This window comes from Macrosteles quadrilineatus, unplaced genomic scaffold (assembly GCF_028750875.1).
Source record: "Macrosteles quadrilineatus isolate MER2022 unplaced genomic scaffold, UCM_ALF_1.0 Scaffold_3__2_contigs__length_128488019, whole genome shotgun sequence".
NCBI lineage: Eukaryota > Metazoa > Arthropoda > Insecta > Hemiptera > Cicadellidae > Macrosteles > Macrosteles quadrilineatus.
The window spans coordinates 45,737,697-45,752,120 of NW_026542596.1; the positions used below are offsets into that span (position 1 = coordinate 45,737,697).

The 14,424-nt window shown below is 31.9% G+C and overlaps 1 protein-coding gene across 1 annotated transcript in view; it reads right to left on the reverse strand.

The window, feature by feature from the left end:
- Positions 1 to 14,424, reverse strand: part of LOC128990441 (glutamate dehydrogenase, mitochondrial-like) — a 33,431-nt gene that overhangs the window by 2,563 nt on the left and 16,444 nt on the right. The window contains exons 2-8 of the mRNA XM_054412805.1: positions 10,155 to 10,355; positions 8,159 to 8,245; positions 7,443 to 7,630; positions 5,187 to 5,303; positions 3,747 to 3,908; positions 2,332 to 2,536; positions 714 to 868 (exon numbers count right to left, since the gene is read on the reverse strand). Of these exons, the coding sequence (XP_054268780.1) occupies positions 714 to 868; positions 2,332 to 2,536; positions 3,747 to 3,908; positions 5,187 to 5,303; positions 7,443 to 7,630; positions 8,159 to 8,245; positions 10,155 to 10,355 (1,115 nt within the window). The remainder of the gene's footprint in view (positions 1 to 713; positions 869 to 2,331; positions 2,537 to 3,746; positions 3,909 to 5,186; positions 5,304 to 7,442; positions 7,631 to 8,158; positions 8,246 to 10,154; positions 10,356 to 14,424) is intronic.

Genomic DNA, 14,424 nt, shown 5'->3' on the forward strand with positions numbered 1-14,424 from the left:
TATTTAAGTGGAGTCCAAGACATACAAGTTATTTAGAGAATGTTAATTGGTTCATTTGTATTTTTAAAAACAAGAGCTCTAGAAAAAAGCAGAGACAAGTGTATATAAGATAGTGGAGTTGAATAAAAACACGTTTACGGTAAGGTAAAAATCAGGGGTGTTGGTGTGTTGTGTCTAATTTTAAATTTAATGAAAGATTAACTAAACTAAACTTTGATTTTAAATTAAAAAGAAATCTTAGTTTTTTAAGAAAAGTATTTTAAATGTAAGAAAACTACAATACAATAAATACAAATTTAAATAGACTCTTGGATAAAATAAACAAAATAGTTGTCCGTCGAAGAAATACGATTATGTAAAATATAGTTTTTTCAACTTTTGTTGGAGTTTAATAGTAAAACTTGATACATATCCTCCTAGATTGAGTGCATTTACTTTTGGAAAGTTCATGGTTATATACTACTTGGTTGAGATTACCAGAAAATAAAAACACAAGAAGAAGAATTTTTTTATGTTAATTACGAAAAATTATTTTAGGAATGCATTAGCTAACTAACAAAATTTAACATATTAACAAAGTTCCATGCTTCAGTTTAAGAACCTCATACATTGATCAAAATGTTGATAATTTAGTTTCCATTAACAATATTGTTCATAAAGTTTCAACCCAATATAGAAGTCCAGTGCATCACATACACCCATCAAGCACTCACTTTGGCAGATCGCTCCATCGTGTAGTCCAGACCGGAGTGGACAATGTCTTTTTCTGAAGCTCCGTGAATGCGCTTCTGGAAGGATTCTGAAGGCGTTACTGGAATGCGGCCTCCTACACTTCCGAACCTTCTCTCGAGAGATTCTTGCACAGACTCTGTAAAGTTAATGAGAACCTTTTTAGCTACGGAAGTAAATTTATAAAATTGGAGTATATTGCTGATTCAAACCCAACACTTACACTAATTAATTTGACGCACACTCAACAATTTCCTTCACAGCCCTGACTTTTAGCGAATTTCCCTATAGGGAAAAGTAGCTATTACCGTAGGTGGCATGGTAAGACCTAGGCCCGGGACCGATTTACTTTTTCATTTTGATGTCCCCAGAGGCCAAAAACACCATTCGTTCAAATTTATATATATATATATATATATATATATATATATATAGATTTATATATATATATATGTGTCCGTGAACGCGATAACTTAAGTAATTTTTGTCCGATTTTGATGAAATTTGGTTTAAAGATGTAAAGCGGGATAAACTTGAATGAGTTCGCGAACCAGCATGATCGGACTATGGGAACAGGGGTTTATGGGGGGTTTTATGGGGTAAAAATAGGTTTTTCCCATTTTTGACCCTAAAAACACAAACTTTCACAATTTCTTTCTAAACCTTTTTGTATAGCTTAAAAAAACAAATAATTTAGTATATAGCCTAGAAGCGTTATTATGCGCCTAATGGTTACGGAGAAAATTTAAAAAAATTGTAATTTTAAAATTCCCATGTTATTCTTATGCAGAATAAGTCAACTGTTGTAGTTTGCTTGTTTATGAACATATTTTTATCAAATTTGGAAAATACATTAATTTCTTACTAAACTATAGTACCTATTAAAATTTTACATTAAAAAACACTTCTTTACCCTCCCTACTGCAGCAAACCTAAGTACTCGTTAAACTAATTCTATTTAAATAAGGAATAAATGTGATATTTTTAGTGTAAATCCAATCAGGCAAATGGAAATTCACTAAGTCTGCAGGTTTGCTGCGGCGGGGGTATTTTTGTAACGCACGAGCCGGGTTTCAGCTTCTATAAAGCCATTATTGTATACGAATTCGTTTCCTACAACTGAAAAATCAAATATTAAATAATAATGTTTACATTCTAGGATTCTTATTATAGGAATGGGAAAAGGAATGCCAGAGGTCCAGGTTAAAGAGTAAACTATAATATATTCATAATCATATCATTCTTCAGGGCTTTGGAATAATCGAGCTTGCGATTTTGTCTAGGATGAGGATAAGTCAAAACTGGGACAACCATTGTGCATGTAGCTCGTAGGTGGGTACAAATTGTAGCCAATATCAAACAGCTCTGATAACTAACTAATAATTAAATATTGAATGCCTTAGTTTGACTATTTGAAAAACGATGCCTTCTACAAAATTATCATTCATGAGCTCAAAATTGAAAAAAAATGTGTTGCTATTGTAAAGAAACATTCTTATACAGACACTTTTTGTTGCAACAACATCTTCAAAGAGGGGAATTCACCTATGTGTTTTTCATTTCATTATATTTTGTTAATCTTATTTTATGTTTTTCACCTACCCAACAAATGGAAGTTGGAGTCTCGCTCATATTTAAAGGTTAGTCTTCCGTAAGAAACGTGGTTGAGATTCTTGAGCCATTCGAAGAAAGATACGGTGACACCTCCAGCATTGATGTACAGGTCAGGGATGACCAGGATGTTACGGTCGATGAGGATCTTGTCAGCAGCCGGGGTCGTGGGACCGTTGGCTGCCTCGGCGATGATCTAAACAACAGATTGGCATTGGTTGGACTAAAAAAGGGTTCAAGGAAAAGAGCATATTAAAGGCACTAACACAATTTTTTAGACAGACATACTTGGGATGTATATTTTTGGATGTGCATTTATAAATTATAAGTAGTGTGACCGTGGTGTTTAATTGAGTGTATATTATTTCTTAAATCAGTTACAACATATTAGTTACAACTGATTGTAACTACCAAATTAGTATATGTATTTGTTTTGATTTGGTTGTTATTGTTTTTATAATAATAAAAACAATAACAATCAAATCAAAACAAATACATACTAATTTGACAGTTACAATCAGGTGATCTTTAGTTTGCAATCCGAGTGACGTCAGAAAATGTGGGAATAGCACACCTATGTTTTTCCTTCCACCATGAGTTACAACAGTATAAAATAGTCAATAAATATCAATTTGTTACTGTTGTGGATAGCTTTGTTACTGTCTAAAATCAGCTGTGTTTTAACCAAGACTACGGTATTTACTAAACGCCAGAGGATTAAAAACAGCTGGGTCCACTTTCAAACTATCACAAAAGCTACTAGCCTTTCTCAAGATCAAAAAGAAATAAAGAAATACCAACGATTAATGTTCAGTTTATTTCCATAAAAATTGGTTTAGTTTGAGCATTTAGGTCTTTATAAGGAATATTATGTTTACCTTTATAAGAAAAGTTACTTGTAAAAGTGATTGCTAAAGGTAAATTCAAATTCCCACGTGTTAGGTAATATTATTTGCTGCAGAGTTCAAACTAAACAATGATATGAGAGGAGTTTACAGAACTGGTGCTTTCAAAAGGAGATTACAGCCTGACCAAACTCTATTATTATCACAAATATTGAAAGTAATGCCAATGGGCATAAACTTTACAATACATTTATCAAAAGATCAGAATAAAGTTAATGATAAATCTGTTAAGATAATTTGTGCTTTATAAATTTAGATTTTTCCATTTTCTTAAGAACTCTTACAGAACATTAGGGGAAGGACAGCAGCATAAAATATCAACCATCAATAATTGAGATGGGGACGCCATCTAGGTGCATATTTCAACCCAAATATGAGTGTTACAGAATGATAAGTGTATAATGGAATGATATGATCTGTATGGATTTTTATTGATTTAGATTTATATTTAGATTAGCAGTTTTGTCACTATTAGGATTAAAACGCAAAGATATAGCTTACCTTAGCTTGAATTTTATCTGCGTTCTTAGACGTGATGACCTTTTCAACCGCAGCAGGAATAAATATATCACAAGGTTCGTACATCAGATTTTCTCCTTCGTATGGCTTTGCTTCTGGGAAACCATTGATTGTACCGTGGTCAAGCTTCCAGTCCTCCAGTTTCTAAGACAGTGACGGAAGTATAAAAAATATTAGCAGAGCCTTTGATTTCAGTGGTGGTAATGTTTTGGGAACACCCCTATCAATTATAAAAATAATATTTTTTTGCATCAAAGACATGATAGGATAAGAAAGCTACGGCAACAACTAAACAGATATAACAACTTCAAAATAGTAGTTTACGCAACGATTGCGTAAAGACTATTAACGCGAGTTGCGTACACTACTTTACCTACGACAGTTTTTTAATTACTAACAATCTGGTTTTTAGTTACTAACAATCACTACTCATAACTTCTTAGAGAGGTTATGTTTTCGTTTATTGTCAGTGCCACTGAAAGTGATGCAACGACTTATTGTATAATCAGCTGATTTCATGTAATCACGTGTTTGTAAAACTTCGTTAAATAATAAGTTACCTTTTTCAGGGAATAGGTTCTGCTAGCAGCATTCTTACCATAAATACTGTATCAGGTACAATTAGGGAAATATTGCATTTTTTTTAAATGATTATAGTGAAAGAGTTAATTTACAGTTAGATCTCAGCATCGAATATTATTGAATATTATAAGCAGTTTGTGCTCTCATTTCCATCTCGTCAACTTCACTTTCACTAAATGACATTTTTAAAACAGTTTAGTCTACCTTCCTTTAACTTCCACCAACTTAGGTTAAGAATTTATGCGAGTATTAACAGGAACAAGTAAGATCAACAATTAAAATTGTCAACTGATCAGCTGATCAGCTGATTAGTTGACGTTCGAAGCATTACAATTTTAATTCTTTTCTCTCAATACTTGCACCTCATTGGTCCGTTACCTGTGTTGATATGAGAAAAACTATGCTGATATGAAATGAAACTATGCTGATATGAAAGTAAACAGCTGTTAAGTGAAACTTATCAATTCTAAGAACTGAAATGAAATGGCTACTTTAAAAAACGGTCGTAGGTAAATACCATTTCCATACAGAAGTGAATTGGAGCTGTTTGGTTTGACTGTGACACTAGTGATACGAAAAATATCAATTTTTCAAAAACATCAAAATTAGTCCACAATACATCTAATGTAAACCCAAATTTTAAGACTGATACCTAAATTTCACTAGAAATTTTTATTAGGTGTGAGATGAACTGTGTATCTTTGTTACTAAGACTTTGTTGACTAAGATCAGCTGTTTCATTGGCCACGATCATTTAAGCCCAATAATCAGGAACAGCTGGGTCCAGTTTTCATCAAAAAGCCAGAGATCGATGCAAAAAGCACACCATTGTAAATTTACCTTAGGGTCGATTCCATCGGGGTTGAAGATGGTTCCATCCCACTCGATGACTCCAATGCACTTGGCACCTACTCGATGGAGATATCTTGTAGTATGCAGCCCGACATTACCGAACCCCTGGAGTGATAAAATACATTTTTGTAGATAAATAAATAGCCTATGTTGGTCACAGTTTTGATAACTATATTAACAAACACAGAACAACATTGGAAGAAGTAGCCACAACGTGGAGTGTGGAAAGACCTCCCACCAACACAACATTGGGATACCTAGATATCTAAGCAATTTCCTTAACATTAAGATAAAAAAAAAATTTATAATTTTTGTAGAAACTTTCTTGTGATTAGGCTACCGTTATGAAGAAATTAATTGTGAAATCGTCCTAAATCTGTTTGTTGATAACTTGTTACCAATTAATAATCAGTTACGGCAATTACGAGAGTTGATTCAAAGCCCCTAGTTATTCCTATGAGGCCTTTTATTTGAATAATTCTAACGCTCATATAATTGAGTTTTCCATTTTATCGTCTTGATAAATGTTATCGTTGAACCAATAAGTTGCAACACAAAGCAGAGAAACCTTAAAGGAAAATGCTAAGAAAACAATTTGAATAGTCCATATAAACACTTTTACAGGTGTTCATATTTTAGTGCGTAGTTTTTCTTAAACTCGCAAGAAAATATTTGAACAACAAACTGTAGACAACAGAAACAAATGTGAGATTGCGCAATTATATGAACAACAAAGGACGTATTTTGTGATTGCCGCAAAGCCAACAATAATGTTAGAACATTAACAGAGAATGAGATAATTTGTCTTTGCCTCCTTCCTTTGTATGACATCTTGTCGGATCACAGTTTTCATTAAAAATAATTTTTTGGTTTGTAAAAAAAACAAATAAGTCAAATTTGTTTGTAGTACATCATTAGTTACTTAATTTTATTTTTACATGCATAATACAATGATTGTGACATCAATATAAGGACATTTTTAATGGACAGGTGAGCTATTAACCTTCACAAGGAGACTTGAGCAATCATACCCCTCATAATTTGTCCCTTCTATAATATCAGTCATAGTAAGTCATGAATGTAATAAAATCCAATAACTAAAATGCTGTTCAATGTATATCTTGTTATTATGTTTTTGTAACAAAAAGAAAAAAAACTTTTTTAATCCTTTTATTTCGACATTGATGTCATATAAAAGAAGGAGGCACAGGCTAATGAATCTCATTCTGTGTTAATTTTTTAACATTATTGCTAGGTTTTAATGAAATCACAGAATACGCCATTTCCTATTTTCTTTGTTGTTATTTTACTGTAACGATTTCACATTTGTTTCTGTTAACCAAGTAAGCTTTAGCCGTAATATGTCTTGTGACTTAAGAAAGATACTATGTTATTGTTATTAGAACACCTCGCAAAGTTGTGTTCATACTAAACACATTTTGTTCTTTCATTCTCTGGCTGAAATTGTGCATTCTTCGTAAAATAGCTCATTTTTGGTCTGATAGAATAAAAATGTGAACAATATTTATAGGATCACAAACCTAGACTAGAGTGAGCCTAGATAGTGTACTGCCCACTAAGACCCCCTGACTCCTGAAACACTTGGATACATTGTGACATCATGATAATTTTACTATCAATTGGACCAACACTGGAACGGTTATCAAGAGTTTCTGCCTTGTATTAATTGATCTTAAGACAATAGCTACTAACCCCTGCAACCCCTCAAGGTGTCCAGTTCTACAACTAAGTTAGAAAATCAGGGTATTTCAGTAAAGCGTAGCGGGCTATGCAGATTCAAATTCTTTATGCAAAAATAAGTCGAAAATGTAGGATAACTTTTTTTCGATTTCGGCTTAGTTTGGCCATAATCCGCCATTTTGTGTTTTTTTGAAAATAATTAATAACTCAAAAACCCTTGGAGATATTTTTATGAAACTTGGTATAAACTTTAAGCCTACAGGTATAAATATTCTCCGAAAATATCTTTGATCAGGCTCATCAAATTTCAAAATGGCGACATTTTCAAAAAAATACAAAATGGCAGATAACGGCTAAACTAAGCTGAAATAAAAAAAAGTTATTCTACATTTTCGACTTATTTTTGCATGTAGAATCTGAATCTCTATAGCCCGCTACGCTTTACTGAAACACCCTGTGTGATCTTGATAGAAACTCAAGTACGGAGATTTAAATGTTCAAAAGGCGACTTAGGTCTCTCTAATGGTCACTACAGTCAGTTACCTGCACAATGAAGGTTTTTCCACCCCAGCCTGGAGTGGTTTTGATCATGCTCATGTAGCCAGCCTCCATGATAAAGTTCTGCAATCCGTGGAACACTCCACGCCCTGTGGCGGACACTCGTCCGTGGATACCTCCCTGGTTGATGGGCTTGCCGGTCACACAGGCATGGGCGTTGATATCCAAGTGACCTTGAAGTTGGAGAGTATCAAGGTTAAGTGACTTGAAGTGTGCACATAAAATAGGAAAAGTAACACGTGGTTTTTTATAGAAAGGATAAGTGATCAGTAGTTTTTGTATAACATAACTTCTTGTAAATAGCAATTATAAGTGGTCTCTGGTTTATAAAAAGTAAGGATGAGTGGTCTTTGTTTGGTAAATAGACAGGATGAGTGATTTCTGGTTTGTAAATAACAAGGATAAGTGGCCTGTGGTTTAAAATAACAAGGATAAGTGGACTGTGTTTTATAAATAACAAAGATAAGTGGACTTCGTTACAAATTTTCAATAGCAGCATATCACTAAACATAAATAAATAAATAAAAAATAAAAAATCGGAAATAATTTGTATTCCAAACTTTCCATAAATTTCACATAATTAACAAGTTAAAATTAATTGTATGTGTCTCTTATGCAAGCATTTTGTTTACAATGGATAATATCAATATTGAATATTGAAACGTTGTACAAAAATAAAGGTTTCCTTCTACTGTACTTACCAATGGTCTTAGCGTACGTGTCAGCTATCCAGGACATCTCTCGCTCTCCCGTTCCCATGTCTGGAGCAGGGACGTCCACTCCCGGTCCTGAAGTAAAAGTAAAACTTATTCAGTATTAACTGTTAAGTTTATAAAACATTTGTCCACGTTTGATATTTTTGATTTTCATCGTAAAATTCAAACACGTCTAGTATCTTGGAATGGATACAATAAGTAAAAAAAAAAACTATAACTAAAAGTCGTTGTAAAATTTGGTTAAGCTATTTGAAATAACACTCTCGTCTTATTTTGTTTGTCTTACAGTATTTCTGCAAATACTTGATATTTTTGCAAGAAGAAAGCAGCATATAGTAGCATGTTTATACGTTTACTAAGAAAGACACCTCTAAACTATAATACGTCACAGTAAAGTATTACAAATGCATATATATTTTATGTACATGTTTGTCCGTGCAAAACTATAAATCTCTTTGGATGAAAAATAACTGAGGTTTATTCACGATGTATGCATATAGTGTTATTAATTATTTAATGATGATGTCCAAAAAATGGTCAACGTCAAACTGGAACAAGACCAGCAGTATTTGGATCCATCTATATCCTTAGAGAAGAAGAGCAAATGTTTACGAATGCACACATAATTTTCTTCAATGTCAAGTATTTTTAAGGTTATAATTAAGTATAATTTCACTCATAAAACAAAAGTAAACCAACAATTTATCTTATGGTCAGTGGTTGTTGAGTGAAGCACCAAATACCTAATATGATGCTAATGTAAACACAAGTCAAGGTATGGATGTTATGAAGGTGGTTTGGAGTTGATCGCTATGTATGAGGGGATCTCCAGTTATTGGATCATTAGAGATGACAAGATATGCCTTCGTGCAGTGCCTCGAACATCTCATAGAGCCTCAATAACAACACTGATATGTTGACTTACTCTATGGATATAAATTAATAATTGGTAGTATGTACTAACTGTATTTACGTATGGGTATTTACAGATTTTTAATCAAATTTTCTACACTTACATGACTATTTGTAACTAGTTTTGGTTTGAACGAGTTATTAGATTGTTATTCATTTTATATAATCTATAAAAACAAAGTTTTGGACAGGAAATAAATCCATTTAACAAAACTTAGAAGCGTATTAAAAAAAAAATCTTTTGGTAATTTCGCAAAAAATTAAAACATGGGTGATAAATTAATTACTTTAGAGATATTGTATTTGCAGGCAATCATGGAATACATTTTTGCTAAGCCATATTGTATTTAATTCATATGCGTCGTAAAATATGGTATTACCATTAACACAGAAAAATGTTATATCTATCACGATTAGTCAGTGTGACATCAGAAAACTATTACTGAGAAAATTATACACATAAGTTACTTTATTTTAGTCGAGTTTTTATTTCTTAACCAATTACTTGTCCATATTGGATCCATTCAAAAGCTGTCTTGTATGTATTTAAGTATGGAAAAATTATCACACAGCAACATAATCTTTGACTTATTATGAGTCCGCAAGGATGCAAGAAAGGAAAGATAAATCTCACGTGAATACTGATGAAAATAAAGTCTTGTCATATTTAAATTGTTGCTATAGACAATTAAATTTCAATTTCTTAGTTAAAAAAAACGAATTTGTTTTGAATACTGAAGTAAAAATCCCATCTACTGCATCGGCTGTAGTCAATTCTTTGTAAAATAGAACATGGTTGAAAGAGTCACTCACAAAATAGTGTTACGTACATTTTCTCCATTACTCGATACTATGATAGTTGATTCGACATAAAAGATTCTATAGTGTCCAATACAATGTCCTTTCGGTATTTGATGAAAAAGTTCGCGTATCAGACATTATTCATTGACACCAGGAAAATTTGTTGGTGAGTAAATTCAAATATGTTAATTGTTATTCTAAAACTGCCTACAGCTTTATCATCCTAATGGAATTTCAACTGTTATCCAAAGTCACTGGTTTTACTCACCAATAAAGCCTTTCTTGGCCAGTTCTAGAGTAAACCTCCTGGTGATCTTCTCCAGCTCGTGCTCGCTGTAGGTCTTTGGGTTGATCTTGATGCCCGCCTTGGCGCCACCGAAGGGCACGTCCACACAGGCGCACTTGAATGTCATCAGCGCAGACAAAGCCTTCACCTCGTCACGTGACACGTCCAGTGAGAAACGGATACCTGCAAGAGGAAACAGTGTTAAAAATACGTTATTGATTATATAAGAAATCCCACAAAAGCTCAAATCACCTGAAATAACCTTGTCAGAACCTAAAACCTTGTAGAGGATGTTTGAGAGATTTACCGTGATTGAAAATACGAGAGGATAAAATGCTTTCCAAATAGCAAATGCTACAAACGCTATGTCTCGTAAAAACGTCTCGGAGAGGTACATAAAAGGATAAGTGTCATTAAAGCAGCTTTTCTCTGTACATATGAAAAGGGAAGCTGTGGAAGAGGCATTTATTTTAAAATGTAAGATGACATCACCGGAGCTGATAATGCCTTCAGCTTGTTCCTAAACATTCTGTCAACATCTAAAACATGGAAGAGGGATGAGTTGAAAAATAGCTAAGATAAATAAAAAAGATAAAATATTAAAACGATAAAATTATAAAGATACTGTATAGTTAAAATGCTGTATGTGCCTATTCAGCAAAAGTCTTCAGATGCTGCCTATGGAAATAGCTAGTCAGACTACTAAAAACTACTAAAAAACGAATCAATTACATTAGTCAAAAACAAATTTGTTCCAGAAAAACTCAAGGATTTAGGAGGTAATTCAGCTAGCAACCTAGGTGGCGAATTTCTCAGGAAGGAATCATGTCTTCAGTTTCTTCTTTGCTAATTTTATTAATTCTTATTTGTTTTGTGCCCTATATTATAACTTTATTATCTATTTTAAATATTCCCCATTCAGTCAACACTAAACGCCCACGATCAAGATATAATCTTAGAACTGTACTAGACACATTTCAAAGATATTTTAATCAAGAGAATCTTTTAAACTCTTTTTCAAATCATCATTATCTTTTACGCAAAGAACACTCATACACTAATCAATGGCCAAATACGTAGTTGATACACTGTTTTATTAAAGAAACATTCCATAGAACAAATCTTTGAATCACTAAAAACATTTCACGCTACAAAACAACGACGTGATTAAAACTTTATAGCGGCAAATCTGGAGCGATATAATCACTATCTAATGGAAGTGAAAATCAACAATCCCGCGAGAAGTTGGTAACAGTTTGCGGAGCAAAGTTTCCCTCCTTTACCTCAGACAGTAATGTAATGATGTATCTTGATTGTACTTTGAGAATCCATTTCTCGTCAACAACATTTTCAATTCATATTTCTTCCTCGTTATCATTTGTCTCAGGATGATCTCTGCTGACAAATCACCATAATCACGGTTTGTCCTCGTCTTTTATGAGGAAAGATATTATTTTGAGACTTGAACTTTTTGTAGTAGTAACTATTTTGTAACTCATTTTCGGGGATGGTTAGTTTTCGTTATTTATTAGATTATTTTATGGTAATTTTCCATCATAATCAAAAAAGTTTTCACGACGTTTCGGGATCTAAAATTTGATCCCTTCCTCAGGTCCAGTCTTTGAGACTAGTTGAGATGTCGGGAGCGAGAACGGCGATCCTTATGTTTTTGTTTGGAAGCCCACTTCATATGAGGACGAAACAGGTTCCGAATCCTAAAACATCCTTGAAACTAGTTTTTTACTAATTTTGATAGAAAATGTCTGTAATAATCCCTGAATAAAAATAATTTAAAGTCACGATTTTTACTGTTACAATAATCATTTTATAAACCTAAAAATTAATGAAATTATAATAGTTTCGGCTGGTAAGAAGAGTTATTTACTGAAGGAACATGTTGTGTTTTTTATGTTGTATTGAACTAATTACTTTATTTTACTCAAACATGTTTTTAGGTTTATTTTAATTTTGAATTTTTTAAATAGTTATTGGTTTCAAGTATTTATGCATTGATTCCCTCACCCTAATTTTGAAACTCTTCAATTACCTTTGTTTATTTTTATCGCTATTACAGACTGTCCCGCTTTGTAACACGTTTTTGTTCAAAATAATCTGACCTATATTGAACCTATAGAACCAGAACGGTTCAAAGGTTCAACATTTTAAATTAAAATAATTCTTTGGGGTTTTAAGCCTTTAATAATATTACTGAAATGAGATCATGCATAAGTAATAGATATTAAATCAATTTAGGACCTACAAGGAAAAAAATGATGAAATTAAATTTGACCCAAACAGTATTGACTGGATTCCATGCATTTGCCACGGATCGAGTACATGCTTCACTTCTAGTTATGGATAGTCAGTGATTGTCAAAGAAGAAGAATAAACTTATTTATGATCACTGATCATTTTATAATAATAAACAAATAGATTAACTTCCTAAATGATATAAAAATATACATATTTTCGTCAAATAGTTGGTAAAAAATACAAGTTATAACATGCTTAATTCTTTTAATATAGTCTAATGAATATAACATTTTGGGAATAAGTGTCGTTTTAAATTGTTTATACTTGCTAAACAATTTGGAAGTGCCGTTGTTTGGAAGTTCAACTGATTTGTGAGTTGCTGCAATGTGAAAAGAATCTTTTGACTATGTAGCCTACAAAATGAAGACAAACAATTTAAATTATTTGAATGATAACACCATTGATTTAATATACAAAATAAATTAAATTTTCATAAATTATTCAAGGAAAGGTAATGTTAAATTTCTTTTCCACAATTTAAAAATTATGAGTTATTAATTAATTGTTATTATTTATACCATTACCGTTGTATTTCATTATAGTTATTTTATGTTATTTCCTCACAGTTTTCTATGTAATAACTATGTGCACTTCAATTTATTAGGATAGTGCAGATTACCGACACATACTGTGTATTATAATATTAAAATGTAAGACTCTAGAAAATCTTGTACATTTTTGAGGAGGATTATATGGTTTTTGTGTTGTCAAAATAAAGATAGAATAACAGATATTGAATCAGGATGAGGAAGAAAAAAAATAAAAAAATAAAACAAACATTAAAGAGAATGTTGTTAAAAAAACTAATATAAAAGAATCTAAATGGAGTGAATAAAGAGAGGGATAATATATTGTGACAGACTGAGTGTAACTTTAAAGTAAACTGTTAATGTTTTCCGAGTTTCACATTTCACAATGCTGGATGAGATAAAGCGCCAAGTAAATATCTAAGTAGATTTCACCGGTACATTCCCTTCTCATCTACTTGACGCCGAATAATGAAACTCATCCAAAGTCTACTTAGTCTTTGTTATTTCCAAATTTATCACGAGTGTAGAATTTAAGTAAATTGAACTTTTCCATTTATAAACTTTCTACAAATAAAAGTACAAAAAAAAAACATATTTTGTGAATTACAATTTTGCTAATTATTTATTTATGTGATTTATATGTATATAGATAAATGAATACCTGCATTCCGTGTGTATTTTATTATGTTGTCAACAATATGCCTCTATGAATCAGATCCTATAATTGATAGAATAGTGTAGAATGTATTCAATTTAAGAAATTACTAACAGTTAAAAAGAAATCAACAATTTATGTTGGGTGATTCAAATTTTGTACTGTAAAAAAACAAAATTTCATTACAAACTTATAAAAATGGACTGTCTAACCTGTCTAACTCAGGCGGAGAAAGGGGTGAACATTCCTAACTAAGTAGTACATTTTTGCAAAGATGTAAAAAAACAGTAAGAATCCAAAAACATTGACAGACTTAACAGCTGAACATTCTAAAGAAAAGTTTGTTATACAATGGTTATACTTGTCTTATATAATCAACTAATTTTGAGAAAAAATCTTCAAAATATAGACACATCATCATAAGGGGTTTTTGAAAATACAGTATGTTAAAAATTTATCATGGTCGGTTTAGATCAAGGAATTCATATTTCATGGAATCATAAAAGCTGCAGGTAATATTATGTCGATTTTATGACTTTATTCTAACAGAGAATTTATTCTTTGCACAACTTTATTAATCAATCAAAGATTTTGAGTAGCGATATTATTAAGTGAAAGTAAAGTTACAGTTATGATTTTGGATATATTTAGTTACAAACTTTAAAATTTGTATTAATGTTTTAAAATTATGCAGAGTTACAGTACACAAACACTCCAATCATGATCTCCGGGCAAAGTTAGAAACAATATTTTC